This window comes from Pimephales promelas, chromosome 24 (assembly GCF_988280905.1).
Source record: "Pimephales promelas chromosome 24, fPimPro1.hap1.1, whole genome shotgun sequence".
In the NCBI taxonomy this organism is placed as follows: Eukaryota; Metazoa; Chordata; class Actinopteri; order Cypriniformes; family Leuciscidae; genus Pimephales; species Pimephales promelas.
The window spans coordinates 3,557,405-3,570,121 of NC_142792.1; the positions used below are offsets into that span (position 1 = coordinate 3,557,405).

Consider the following 12,717-nt stretch of genomic DNA (forward strand, 5'->3'; position numbering starts at 1 on the left):
ATTATGACAGCTTAGAAAGACACGAGTCATCAATCAGCCAATATTCTGACATTATCGACATTTGTTAATAATCATGATTAATGGTTTCAAAATCAATTTACGATAATAAACTTTCAGATATTTTGAATGAATTCTATACAAACAAAGGTTTAATTGCAAAACAGTTGTCTGTGTAAACATTCAAATAAAATGGTTTATGTAAATGTTATAATTAGGAGTTAAAGTTAATTTTTTTTTAATATTGGCTTTTTGACATAATAAAATCATCATTATACTACAAAATATAATAAAATAAAAACTCATTCATTATAACTACTAGTACTACAAATTAATAAATGAATGAACGAACGAATAAATAAATAAAGAGGAGTCAGTGGAACAAATACTAGCATATAATACTATCCACAGCAAATGAGAAAACAATATTCACAATATAGCACAAATTTTCCATCTCTAATTATATGACATAAGGACAGTATAGCTGCTATTAGGAATTCTACTCACTAGATATCAGCACTAACCAATGAAAAACCCCTAGTGGTTGACCCGAAAAAGGTTACACTTTACTTTGATGATACACTCTGTACATGTCAACTAACTCTCATTAGGGTATTAGAAAGATATTAGTAGACTGTTAGGGTTCGGGTTAGTAGAATACTTTGATATATACTTGTAAAATTACTATTAAAGGAGTAGTTCATTTAAAAAAAAAACTTTTGCTGATAATTTACTCACCCCCATGTCATCCAAGATGTCCACATCTTTCTTTCTTCAGTCGAAAAGAAATTAAGGTTTTTGATGAAAACATTCCAGGATTTTCTCCATTTAATGGACTTCAATGGGAACCAAACGTTTCAAGATCCAAATCAGAGTTTCAGTGCAGCTTCAAAGGGCTTTAAACGACACCAGACGATGAATAAGGATCTTATCTAGGACCCTTCGAGTCATGACTCGGAAAAAGATTTGTTCATTTTGATGAACGATTTTGAACAGGAGAGTCACGAACGCTCATCACAGAACAGAGCAAGGCGAGCATTTGTGCTTATAAAACTTAAACTTTTTAATTTATTTTTTAAATGAGTGATCGTTTCGCTAGATAAGACCCTTATTCATCGTCTGGTGTCATTTAAAGCCCTTTGAATCTGCACTGAAACTCTCATTTGGACCTTCAACCGTTTGGTTCCCATTGAAGTCCATTATATGGAGAAAAACAAACCTACAATGTTTTCATCAAAAACCTTATTTTCTTTTCGACTGAAGAAAGAAAGACGTGGGCATCTTGGATGACATGGGGGTGAGTAAATTATCAGCAAAGTTTTTTTTAAAAGTGAACTACTCCTTTAAGAAGACATGCATGTCTAAAGGGGGACGTGTAACCCTGAAAAGAGTTTCTCACCTGCGGCGTGACACCACACGCGCTCCTCCCTCTGGACTCATTATATTGGGCGCTGAGTTTCTTCCAGCTCGAGGGCTTCCGTTGGTGAAGTGGATCGGGCTGGCTCGCACATAGGCGGGAAATTCCTTTAAGCCATAGGAAAGAGAGAAAGATGAGCGCACAAGGAACGGCTTGGGAATCCGACTGTAGGAACTCAGATTTGTACCTGTATGCCGAGGCTGGATTTCATGAGATGAAACTGATCCACCAGTTTCTTGTGCAGGGGCCGCATGTCCTGAGGTACAAACTTCTCATGCACTGTCAAACCAAACTCCAGTATGTGAGCCTGATGGAGAAACGATGAGCCTTCAAAAGACAATAGTACTCACAATGCATTTAACCTCCGTAATGTGACGCATTTCAGTGAAATGGTATATTTAGTGCTGAATAATGTAGGACGGAGACTTGACTTGATCTATCATTGGCTAATACTTTTCCCAGCCCATGCACTTGAGCTTAAAAAAGGGGTGATGAACTGAGAAATCAAATTTTCCTCTCAGATGCTTTTGACATCTGAGAGGTCATCATATTATAAGAATATCCTGTAAGTTTCAGAACTGAAAACGTCCTTGTTAGTCCAATAAAAGCTTTTATTGACACCAGACTTTACTTCTAAGTCTTCAGTGCGAGACGCCCATAAAAACCAAGCGTTTTTGAGCTAGGCTCAAAACTAGGGTAGAAAATAGCCTACTACTTATTCATATTGATGTTTTTGAATGCAAAATCCAAGCGAACGTCATAAGTTGACCTCAGACAACAATATAATAAAATTTAAAAAGCCAGTTCATGACCCCTATAAACATCAGCAAGACAGTAAAAATAGCTACATTCTGACAAAACTATAACAAATATTTTACTTTCTTTAAAATAGCATACTGACAAATAAAGAGGAATATACAGAAGGGTGTTGAAAAAAAAATCTACTCTGTTTTTCTGAATTAATGAGATAATTATCTCAGATTATGAGATATTTTTTTATTGAAAAAAAGTTTTTGCTCTGTTTTTCTGAATTAACGACTTAATTAACTCAGAATTACGAGGTGATTTTTCATGAATGTTTGAGATAATAAAAAAAAGAGCAAAAAAAATTTCCATGAAAAATTCTCTCGTAATTTTGAGATAATTAACTCATTAATTCAGAAAAAAAAGAATATTTTTTTTCTTCAAGTGAATGCAATACGCTTCCGTAGGAATAAGGTGAAAGACATTTATTAAAGAAGCAAACAGCATCCATTAAACCTGCTTGCTTCATAATTAAATGATCAGCAAAATATTTTTCACCCTTCAGTCTTTAAAAGTTCACTTTCATGCTTGTAAATGGCTTATATCCATGGTTACCGTCTAGTCATGAGCATCATGTGCTTGGCTCTGGAGAGTTTCTGGTTACTAAGCAGCGCGAGCATGAAGGGAAGAAGTGAGACCTACAGAAACCGAGCTTGTGTAGAACGTAAAGGCTAAATCCCAAACATGAGTGGAGAAATGATGGCAATGAAACATCGTAAATGTGTGTGAAATCTGGTGTAGATTAGATTTGGTTTCTTGAGACAAACCTGCTCAAACATGAGCTCTCGGAGACGACCAATTTTGTCACCATCTTCAGGGTGATTCATGATGTAGTCCTTCACGAAGAACGCCTGTGAGAAACACAAAATTGCACTGTTTAACCATAAGGCATTGTGCGAGTTACATTTACCTTGACAAATTCAGCAAACAATATCATGCATAGCTTCACCGATTAGTCAAATTATATAACTGCAAGCAAATAAAGTGCAAGATATGTCTTCAGATCTTCTAAGGAAAAGGGGGAAGGAGAGAGAACAGACGGTGTATCTGTGTCCGATCTGTTCCAAGGAAGACGTGCTGGTATCTCCAAAGAGACAGTGGGAGAGCAGAAGCTTCAGGAGGGAAACTCTCAGACTTCAAAGATTCCACCATGCAGATTTTCCCATTGCCCTGAACATGACATTTGCCCTTAAGGCCAGGCGAACGCTACCGGCGGATGCACAATTTAATTGCAGATGCACGCTATGCCTGCCGAGTTGATGCGACAGTGATTTTTAGCAACAAAGGGACCAGCGTATTTGAGTTACGGGATCTTTTGAGAAACGTCTGTGAGATTTTAGGAAGGGAAAGAAATAAAATTAAATAAATACATATTAAAAAAGGCTTACGAAAGCCAGGCATACACAGTATGATTTTTGCAAATGCATTCTCATCCTAGGGCGTCACATAGTGACGCTTTTGAAATTGCGTCTAATTCCAGCGCACATGGCACCCTTTAGCGTCAATATAACACACTTCGGTTATAGGTATGTTTAGGTCTGGGGTAGGGTTAGGGTTAGACCACTAGGAGGCGCCATCTGGCCCATATATATCTGCGTCTCATATTGACGCTATAAAGGGTGCCATGTGCGTTGGATGTAGACGAAATGTCAAAAGCGTCAGTATTTGACTCCTTGGGATGAGAACGGACTGGATTTTTGATGTCGTACGAGCTTGGAGGCGATTTTTTTTTTCTGAGGACAAATCGCATGGAAATCGTTGATGCCCATATGGTCGCGGCTCGCATTGTGTAAGAAAAATTACGTGCGCTGACACGTAGTAAAGCCTTTATACTCGACGCATCCGCACGAGCGCGGCAAAAAAGATGCGTTGGGTGCACAAGACCGGCAAGACCTCATTTCGCATGGCTGTGTAGGCTACAGCTTTTTTTGTGACAGCGCGCGCCACGTCGAATTGTTTCGTATTGATCCATCGATTATACAGCCGCCGATTCGATTCAGAATCGATTAATGTGTTTATTTTGCCGCCTGTCTATTTTCAGCATCAGCTCCGATATATGCGTACAACCTATTCCTAAGCTGCGGGTGGCGCTAACCTCATTATTGTCTTCAACTTCACACCGCCAGAGCCCGTCTAACGGAGAGCCTTGGCACTTCCTATTAGCCCCATTGTATATCATCTTGGTTGCAGTTCCATTAGACTTCAACTGGAGGTGATCGCGGGCGAGCGCAGAATGAATGGGAGTCTATGGGGCTAAACGGCTAAAAGTGTCTCTTTCACCTGCTTGTCGTTAAATCAAAATAGATTTTATTGTTGATTCCGCAAGTTCAATATAGATTATAGGCCAAAAGTCGAATGATCGAGTACTTATGTCCTTTTGATTTCTTACAGGTTAGGCCGTTGTTGGCCGGAACACGCTAGCATTCTGCTATTGTGTGACGTCATCACATTTTTGAACAGATTTTTAGAACAGATAAGTGAACTTAAAAATGCAATTTTCAGCTAAGTGTATTATCTTAGCCCTCCCTTTTGAATGCAACTTTCAAATTACTTGACAAAAAATTTCTGGGGGTGAAACCCCATTGACTCCTATTCATTCTGCACTCGACTGCGAGCGCCCCCGCATGGACAGAGACGTGTTACTGCAGCCAGTCCAGAACCCGGAAGTAACCAGCCAGTGCCAATTCTCTTCAATTAGACATTCTCTGACACCGCTTCATACACGTTACTTACTATAGACAGTAAAAAGGTTCACACAGATTGTTGAGTCTGACTTTCAAGAGCGATGGAACCGTCAGAGCGAGCTGGCAATGAAAGTGAAATGTGACACACACCAGTCAGCGTCAAGTCATGGGTGTGGAAGTATTGTGGCTTCAGGAAAACAGATGGAGCAGTGGAAAGAGATGTTGCCATTTGCAAAAAAGACTTCTATAGTTTATGTGAATATAATACTGTGGTGAGCAGGACGTGGCTGAAGTGAGAGAACGGCGCGAGGTGCAATTACAGGTGTACTTGTGAATTGGGATATATATATATATATATATATATACCTCTGCCTTACTAAAACAAATCCTTGAGTTTCTAAAGAAGACACAGATGTCAAGAAGGTTTTAAAAAACCGGTAGGGGATGAGCCAATTAAGAGGTAGATCTTGCAATGGAGAGGAATTTCGAGTGGGATTTCCTTGAGGGCTGACCTTAAAGTGCAGAAAAGCAAGCAAATATTAATGCCAACAGCTGGAACGCTCAGTAAACAACTAATTGGTAATTCTGTCATGTTTGCGATCCAAATATATTAACTGCTGTTCATCCCATGACCCTTCGCCTCAGGACACTCGGCGAGGGCACTACATGAAAAGAATTTAACGCATATGTACTTTCTGGAACATGTACAAACACAAACCTTGCATGTATGCAGTTGATAGTCTTCTTTATGGCTGCTCTACAAGTCTATCAAGGTAAAAACTGCAGTGACACTAAAGCGAGGTTGCTATGCAACAAGCATTCACACAATCTGGAAAGATCTGTTGTATTCGCACAGCATATGACTTCTTTGAGATTATATAGATTTTTTTTTATGCGGGGTTTCACAAGGGAAATTATTCTTTTTTTCAATGCTGTGGTTTCTATAGTTATGGCAAAGATATTCCCTTTCGGACAATCTAAACTCTTCAGGTATTCCAGAAATCCCCTCGGCTCTGCGTTCTCTGACAGAGGACACAAGTCCGAGAGAATACAGATAATATACAGTAAATTAGTGCAATTTAAAAGGATACTCCACTTTTTTTGGAAATAGGCCACTCCCCCAGAGTTACCACTCCCCCAGAGTTAAACAGTTGGGTTTTACCATTTTCGAATGTATTCAGCCGATTTTTTGATATTTAGAAGAATATTAGTAACCAGAAAGTTTCCGGTCTCATTGACTTCCATAGTAGGAAAAAAATATACTATGGAAGTCAATGAGACCAGAAACTGTCTGGTTACTGATATTCTTCTAAATATCAGAAAAATCGTCTGAATACATTCGAAAATGGTAAAACCCAACTGTTTAACTCTGGGGGAGTGCTAAAATGAGCCTGTTTACAAAAAAAGTGGAGTATCCCTTTAACCGAAATTACAAGAAAACGAACCTCCTGATAGCGAGCGAGACCTCCGTTGACGGCGGCGTCGATGACTCCGTTGAGACACATGGTCAAGGGGTTGATGTTCTGCATCTGCCGTGTTTGACACTGCGTAATCAACGTCCGCAACTGCAGGTTCTTGTTCTCGATGACCTCAATAGCGTTCTCTAGCGGACTCACCTCCACCTGTGGCCAAAAAACACCCAGGGAAGTTCACCAACAAGCCAAGATACATTGGTTCATTCAATGTTTGGTGAACTTTGGAAGAGCAACAAATTCATTTTGTCATTTTGTACTCAAGCATGGGAGTGTAAAAGCTTCTGGTATAAAAAAATATATTGTGAGTTTTGATTCTTGTAATCCAATTATTCTTGATTTCCTTTTTTAAATTCAGTAATATGCAGAACCAATTTTTTGCATTGGCTTTCTTTTTGACACACTAACATTCAAAAGTAATATATATCTACGTATATTTTTAATGAAGCTAATAGTTTCAGCAAGGATGCATTAAATTTACTCCACAATACAATATAGCAAAAAGAAACAACAGAGCCTCTGCTTTAAACAAAAATATATATTTTATTTCAGCTTCATGCATTCTTTTTTATAAAAACTAAAATGTGGGTAAGTTTCATAAAAAAAATGATGATGCATTTTTATTATGGTGCAGATTATAATTATTATAGATTAGAAGAGGTAGTAAGAGTTCCATTATTTTAATGAGTCATTCTGTGACCTAATTAAATAAGTTTATTTTGCATCCATTAATATAAGGTTCTGCTTAGTGACCCACCAAATGTTGTAATTTATTGGTAGAACCATTAATTAATTAAGTTCAAAAGTGAGAATATTGATAAGAATACAAGTCAAACAATTAACAGTCCATGTCTATTAATCACCAGCTCACCAGTGCATTGAGTTTTTCTACCCAGAACGCGCAATAAGTACATACTACAAGACCACACACACACACACACACACACACACACAATCCATTGTCTAAGCATTTGAGTATTTGCTAGAGTTTGTCTCTGACCTAAAGTGGTGAGTGTGAGAACCATACAAAAGAAAAAGTTTAATGGGAAATCTCCTTACCAGTTCCCTCCTCTCCACTTCAAACCAGCGGGAGATGCCTGGGAGACTCTGAACAAGCGTTAATGTCGTTCTTTCAACCCACAGGCTCTGAAATGCAAAAGCAAACGCTCATTGACACACATCAGAGTTCAAACCAGTCAGAGAAAGTCCAAGAAATCCCATAAGGCAAAGCGGCTACAACATATTCCAAGGAATGAGTGACTTTCCCCCTCCAGTATGTATAATACATATCATTTAATCTACACTTTAAACAGCTCATTCTCAGGAACACAGTCTGCTTATCAACCCACACTGCTCCACATATTAAATTTCACATTCATAAATTCATTTCCCATCCAGCACAGCCTGAGAATTAACGGAGGATTCTCTGTAAGAAGTTCAGATGCTTGATTGTGATATTCAAAACCACCTCAGTCCAATATAATCGTATCATCGGGATAGTGTCTCAGCCGAAGTTTTCCTCTAAATGAGATTTTCAGACATTATTACTGGGCGGTAAGTGGACCGGGGTGGTGAGTACCCCCGGTGTCTCTGAGAATATAATATCTGGCAGGCTAAACAGTTTATTTCAAACACGGTAACCACCGGAGGTTGGGGGAGATCTAACCCTGCGGTGGATCGAATCCACAGCGAGGCTGTGATTGTCTGGGCTGGAAATATTGAGTGAGAGGGGAAGGGAAATGATATTTGGAAGGAGCTGGTCTCTCAGCTCCTAAAACTTTAATTAGCCTCTCTGGACCGAGGCTGTGAATAATGCAGCATGTGAGAGAACACCTGAGCTCTACACACACACACAATGGCCGCCAGACACTAGAAGTGAAGGAATGAATACACAAGAGAGACGAGAACAAAAAGACTCGCACATTATTTACTCACCCTCATGACTTTTTTCAACCAGCCAGGCATTTTGAAAGCAATGGTCATTTTTGCGCTTGCATTTACAATGACAAGACAAGAGCGTTCGAGCTTCAAATGGACGGCACCATAAAAGTGGTTCATTTGACGATTTGTGCACTAAATTACAAAAACTAAAAAAAAAATAGCTTTGTGTAAGAATCAGATGGAAATTTAAGTTGGTTTTTGCTGAATCTGTTTGCAAGCAGGCCAGATTTCCTTGGTACATTCATGAGAGTTCATGTATACCACCAAAAAAAGAACTGGTTCGGAACTGGTGCTGGTTCAAAGTTGGTTCGGAGTAGGTCCGCTTCAGAACCTACTTGTTTTTCCACTGACTAGAGCGCCCAGGGAACGACGTCGTTACGTCACTGTGTACGTCGCCGTACGTCTTAGCTAGAAACGCTTGCAAATACAACATTACTTTTGGATTATCTCTAACTCGTATACCAAGAAAGCTTTAAAAACAATAGGTGGTTTGCAGTCACGTGATTGTGTTGACGCGCGGAACGCAGATGGAGGGCAAGGAGTGAAGAGCGCAATGGACGAGATGGAGGGAAATCCGTACTGTACTACTTTAGACGCTATTACAAGAGAAATATATAAACAGAAAATCGAAACATATATTGGACGTGATCCTTACGTTATGAAGAGGACCGATTTTCAACTGAATTGAGAGATTTGCCTGCCATCGAGGCTGTAGATATCAGCAACTAACTCGTCTTACAGACATACTTTGACTTTACAAAGTTCGGAAACTGGTACGTTACACAAACAGCCACATAAGTGTATTTAAACACCTGAATAATGTAATTATAAGCCACATAAATAATTTATTAACTCACAGTTGACGAAGTGATCACTGCGCACACACACACAGGCATTTTCCCATTCGGCTCCTCGCGACCGCAGACGTACGTTTATAAGGCATTTTTCCCGGTGTTTTTCTGTCAATTTCTTGTATTTTCCCCCCTATGAACAACAACTTTTGTCACACGATAAAAACTCCTCGTGGTTTGATCGAGCAACCGTAAACGACGCAAAACACAGGCATTTTGAGTGTGTTAAAGTGCTTCCTAAATATAGAAATCACTTCCTGCCCTCCATTTGCGTTTCGCGCCATGGCAACGCAGTTGCGTGACGTCACGTGAAAACAAGCTATTGAAATATGTAAGTCTTTTAATCTTTTCGTTTGCTATGTACTTTTTTCTGATAAGTTATGTACCCCTGTAATTGTGTTTTTTTTCTTTTCATTTATTTGTTCTATATTATGACTTTTCTTCTTTGCTTATAATGTCTTCAATAAAAAAAAAAAATTACAAAAATAGAAACGCTTGCGTTAACTTCAAGCATAACAATTACAAAGGCGGACTCTATCGTGTTTCTGCAAATGTTTCTCTTGGCTTTGCGATCCTTTATTATGGTCAGAAAAGATGTTTAGAACACATCTAAACCCGCCCCAGCCCCCGACGTAAGCATGACAAACTATATATCATTTGAAAGCTTACAATCTCTAGTTTCCATATTTGGTGACTGATTTTCAAAATATATTACAGAGGAGCCATAATTTATCAATATAAAACAAGAATATTTTCATACTCATAAGGCGTGTTCAGACCTTTATTTTAAAATAGCAGTAAACATGAAAAATCATGAAAAAATGGTAGATACCTCAGTTTGTTTTCATGCCAAAAGTTCAAAAGATAGAATCCATTCAATTATTTTGGAAAAAAAAGGTCTGAAAAGTTTGAAATATCATGAAAAAAATAATAAATTCACCATTTGTGACGTGTCAGCTAGCTATGACTTACATGCGTGTTCTTTGTATGTGTTTCTTAGAGGTTCAATTCATATCAAAATCTGCCAAACTTCCCATGCTACTTCTGAATAGGATCTCTACTTCAGAAATTGTATGAAAATTGTGAAAATAATGGTTCATATCACTCAAAACACGAATGGAAATGCATGCGCCCTTATATGGGCAGTAATGGAGTCTGATTGTGCCCTAGTGAAAAAGTTTGGTACTGCGCTCAAACAAAATCTTACTGAAAGCTCATTTTTTGAGATATCAACCTAAAATTTGAAACACAACTTGTTCAGATTTTTGGCTTTGATCTTTCTGACATTTTAGAGTAGCCCAGGTTTTGAAAATATATATTGTATGTAAAATATGAATAATTAATATTTTTACATTGTACATTTCCATAAACTCAAACTTCTATAACTTTTTTTCTGTTTCACTTTCTTAATTTATTTCACTTCTACAAAAATCTGCCAAATGTCTTCTTTAAAACAAGACCAATCATATGTCTATATTCCAAAGCATTCTTGAATTACAACCATTTATGTTCGAAATGTGCATTTTCATGTCTATTCAAAAAAAGGGGGGTGACAGTTAACAGGTTAAAGAACGGTTCTAGTCCAGCAAAGAGTTGGTGCCGCTTTGGAACCAGTTCTCCGGGCCGAGAACCGGTTCTTTGGCTGTCGAAACACAAAGAACTGGTTCACACGCAGGCACTGGCTCCGAACCGGCTCTCAAAATGCTTTAGTGGAAAAGGCGCTATAGTGATGTAATAAAAAAACAGGTATTAATGAATGAACAAATCAGAACGATCCAGTTCTCTGATTCACTAGAGGTCCGTTTATCACACAAAGCTTTTATATGACTTCAGAACAATTGGAATATAGTCATATTAACAACTTTAATGGTCCCTTTATTGATGGTTTTGTATCTTATTTCAAAGCTTTATTAAGCATTAATGGAAACTGCTTGGAAAACAGAAACCAGCACATTCTTCAAAACATCTCCTTTTGTGTTCCACAACAGATTATAATGATTATAAAGATGACAGAACTCACCTTAAACTCGTTCTCTTTGTCTTTGGTGCCCTTGTGAAACGGCCGGTCGTAGCGAAACCTCCAGATGTGGTTGACCTTATAGAAGCTCTTGATGTTGTCGGGAACGCCGTCACGTTGTAGGACGTCCTGGCTGTCTGGGATTGGTGTGACAGCGTAGATTTGCAGATCTGCATGAAGGTTGGTCAAGGCACAAGCAACGTGTCGTTTGAACACAAACACATTTGAATAACATTACTGTATGATGTATATGGTTGATTTTTGATGTGATATACTGCATGACTTTGCTGTGGCAACACCTATTTCACAGCCAGTCCAAATGCAGACCGCACAATAGGAAATCATCCTCCACAAATGTTTAAATATCCAACATTACACACAAGAGGTCTAATCAGCACATACATATGAATCAAACAGGCCAGACGTCAAAGAAGGCCAATGATTAATCGATGTCTTCTTGGATAACAAAACACTGTGCTCATGTAGTTTGACCGGCCCTGTCTGCTCTAATTGTGCTGAAGAGGACACATATTCACTGAGCGCCTGGCCTAAAGGTACATGTCTCATCAACTGAACAAACGCTCTCATGTGACCCGCCGTCTCTACGCCTGATGTGTGTTCAGAGGATCGATTTTCAGCCACGTGGACGTGATTTTAAGGTGGACCTTGTGCTTGTTCTGAAAAATCTTGTTGTAGTGCTTTCACTCTGACACTGTTATGACACTGTATTATAGAAAATAGCATATTGAAAAGTAGTTTTTTCATATTGAAAAAAATAGCATATTTTTACTTTTATAAACGTTTAATAGTTATCATTAGTGTGCTATTAACCCTCAATCGGGTCATGGGGTATATACGACCCCAATCGACTTTTACTTAAAAAAAAAAAGGTTCAGTTCATCTCAGTGGAATAAGATTTTGTGACTTTTCATGCATTATCTATCTATACACACACACAAAAATAAACTGGGCATGATTCAGTTGTTCTGAAGGTATGTAAAAAATAAAAAATAAAACAAAAGTTTACACTTCTGGTCTTCTGGGTCAATATGACCCCACATTGAAATGAATGGGAAATTAAAAATGAATGGGAAAAAAATAAATAAATATATTTTCTTCATGTGTCAAAAATAAAAATAAAATAAAAATCCGGCATAAATTTGATTTTTTTTTTTTACACAGAAATGAAGGCCTAGTACTAGAGGATAAATACAATGTATTAAATAAATACAAAAATTATATTTCATATGCAAGCTAATGGTGTAGTTGAGGAATTTACAAAAGTACATTATATCTCCAAAAACACAACATTAATGAATAGATGAGAAGTAAACAAAAAAAGATATATTTGTATGATTAAAAATGTATATTCTTTTTGTACAATTACTCAATCAATTGTTGTGAAGCCCAGAAGTTTAGGAAACAAAGACCATTTGAAGGTTAAGAATTATTCCTAACATCCTCATCATGAAATCTATTTTCAAGTTTGGGTGTCACATTTGCCTCCAAATGCCAAGTTAATTCACCCCAAATG

General features: G+C 38.0%; 1 protein-coding gene across 3 annotated transcripts in view; it reads right to left on the reverse strand.

Annotated features, from left to right (window-relative positions):
• dock4b (dedicator of cytokinesis 4b) overlaps positions 1 to 12,717 on the reverse strand; it is an 84,263-nt gene that overhangs the window by 10,624 nt on the left and 60,922 nt on the right. For all 3 annotated transcript variants that reach the window (XM_039667918.2, XM_039667917.2, XM_039667916.2), the window contains 6 exons: positions 11,187 to 11,353; positions 7,434 to 7,520; positions 6,348 to 6,524; positions 2,986 to 3,069; positions 1,602 to 1,721; positions 1,397 to 1,521 (listed from right to left, as the gene is read on the reverse strand). In XM_039667918.2, coding sequence (XP_039523852.2) covers positions 1,397 to 1,521; positions 1,602 to 1,721; positions 2,986 to 3,069; positions 6,348 to 6,524; positions 7,434 to 7,520; positions 11,187 to 11,353 — 760 coding nt within the window. The remainder of the gene's footprint in view (positions 1 to 1,396; positions 1,522 to 1,601; positions 1,722 to 2,985; positions 3,070 to 6,347; positions 6,525 to 7,433; positions 7,521 to 11,186; positions 11,354 to 12,717) is intronic.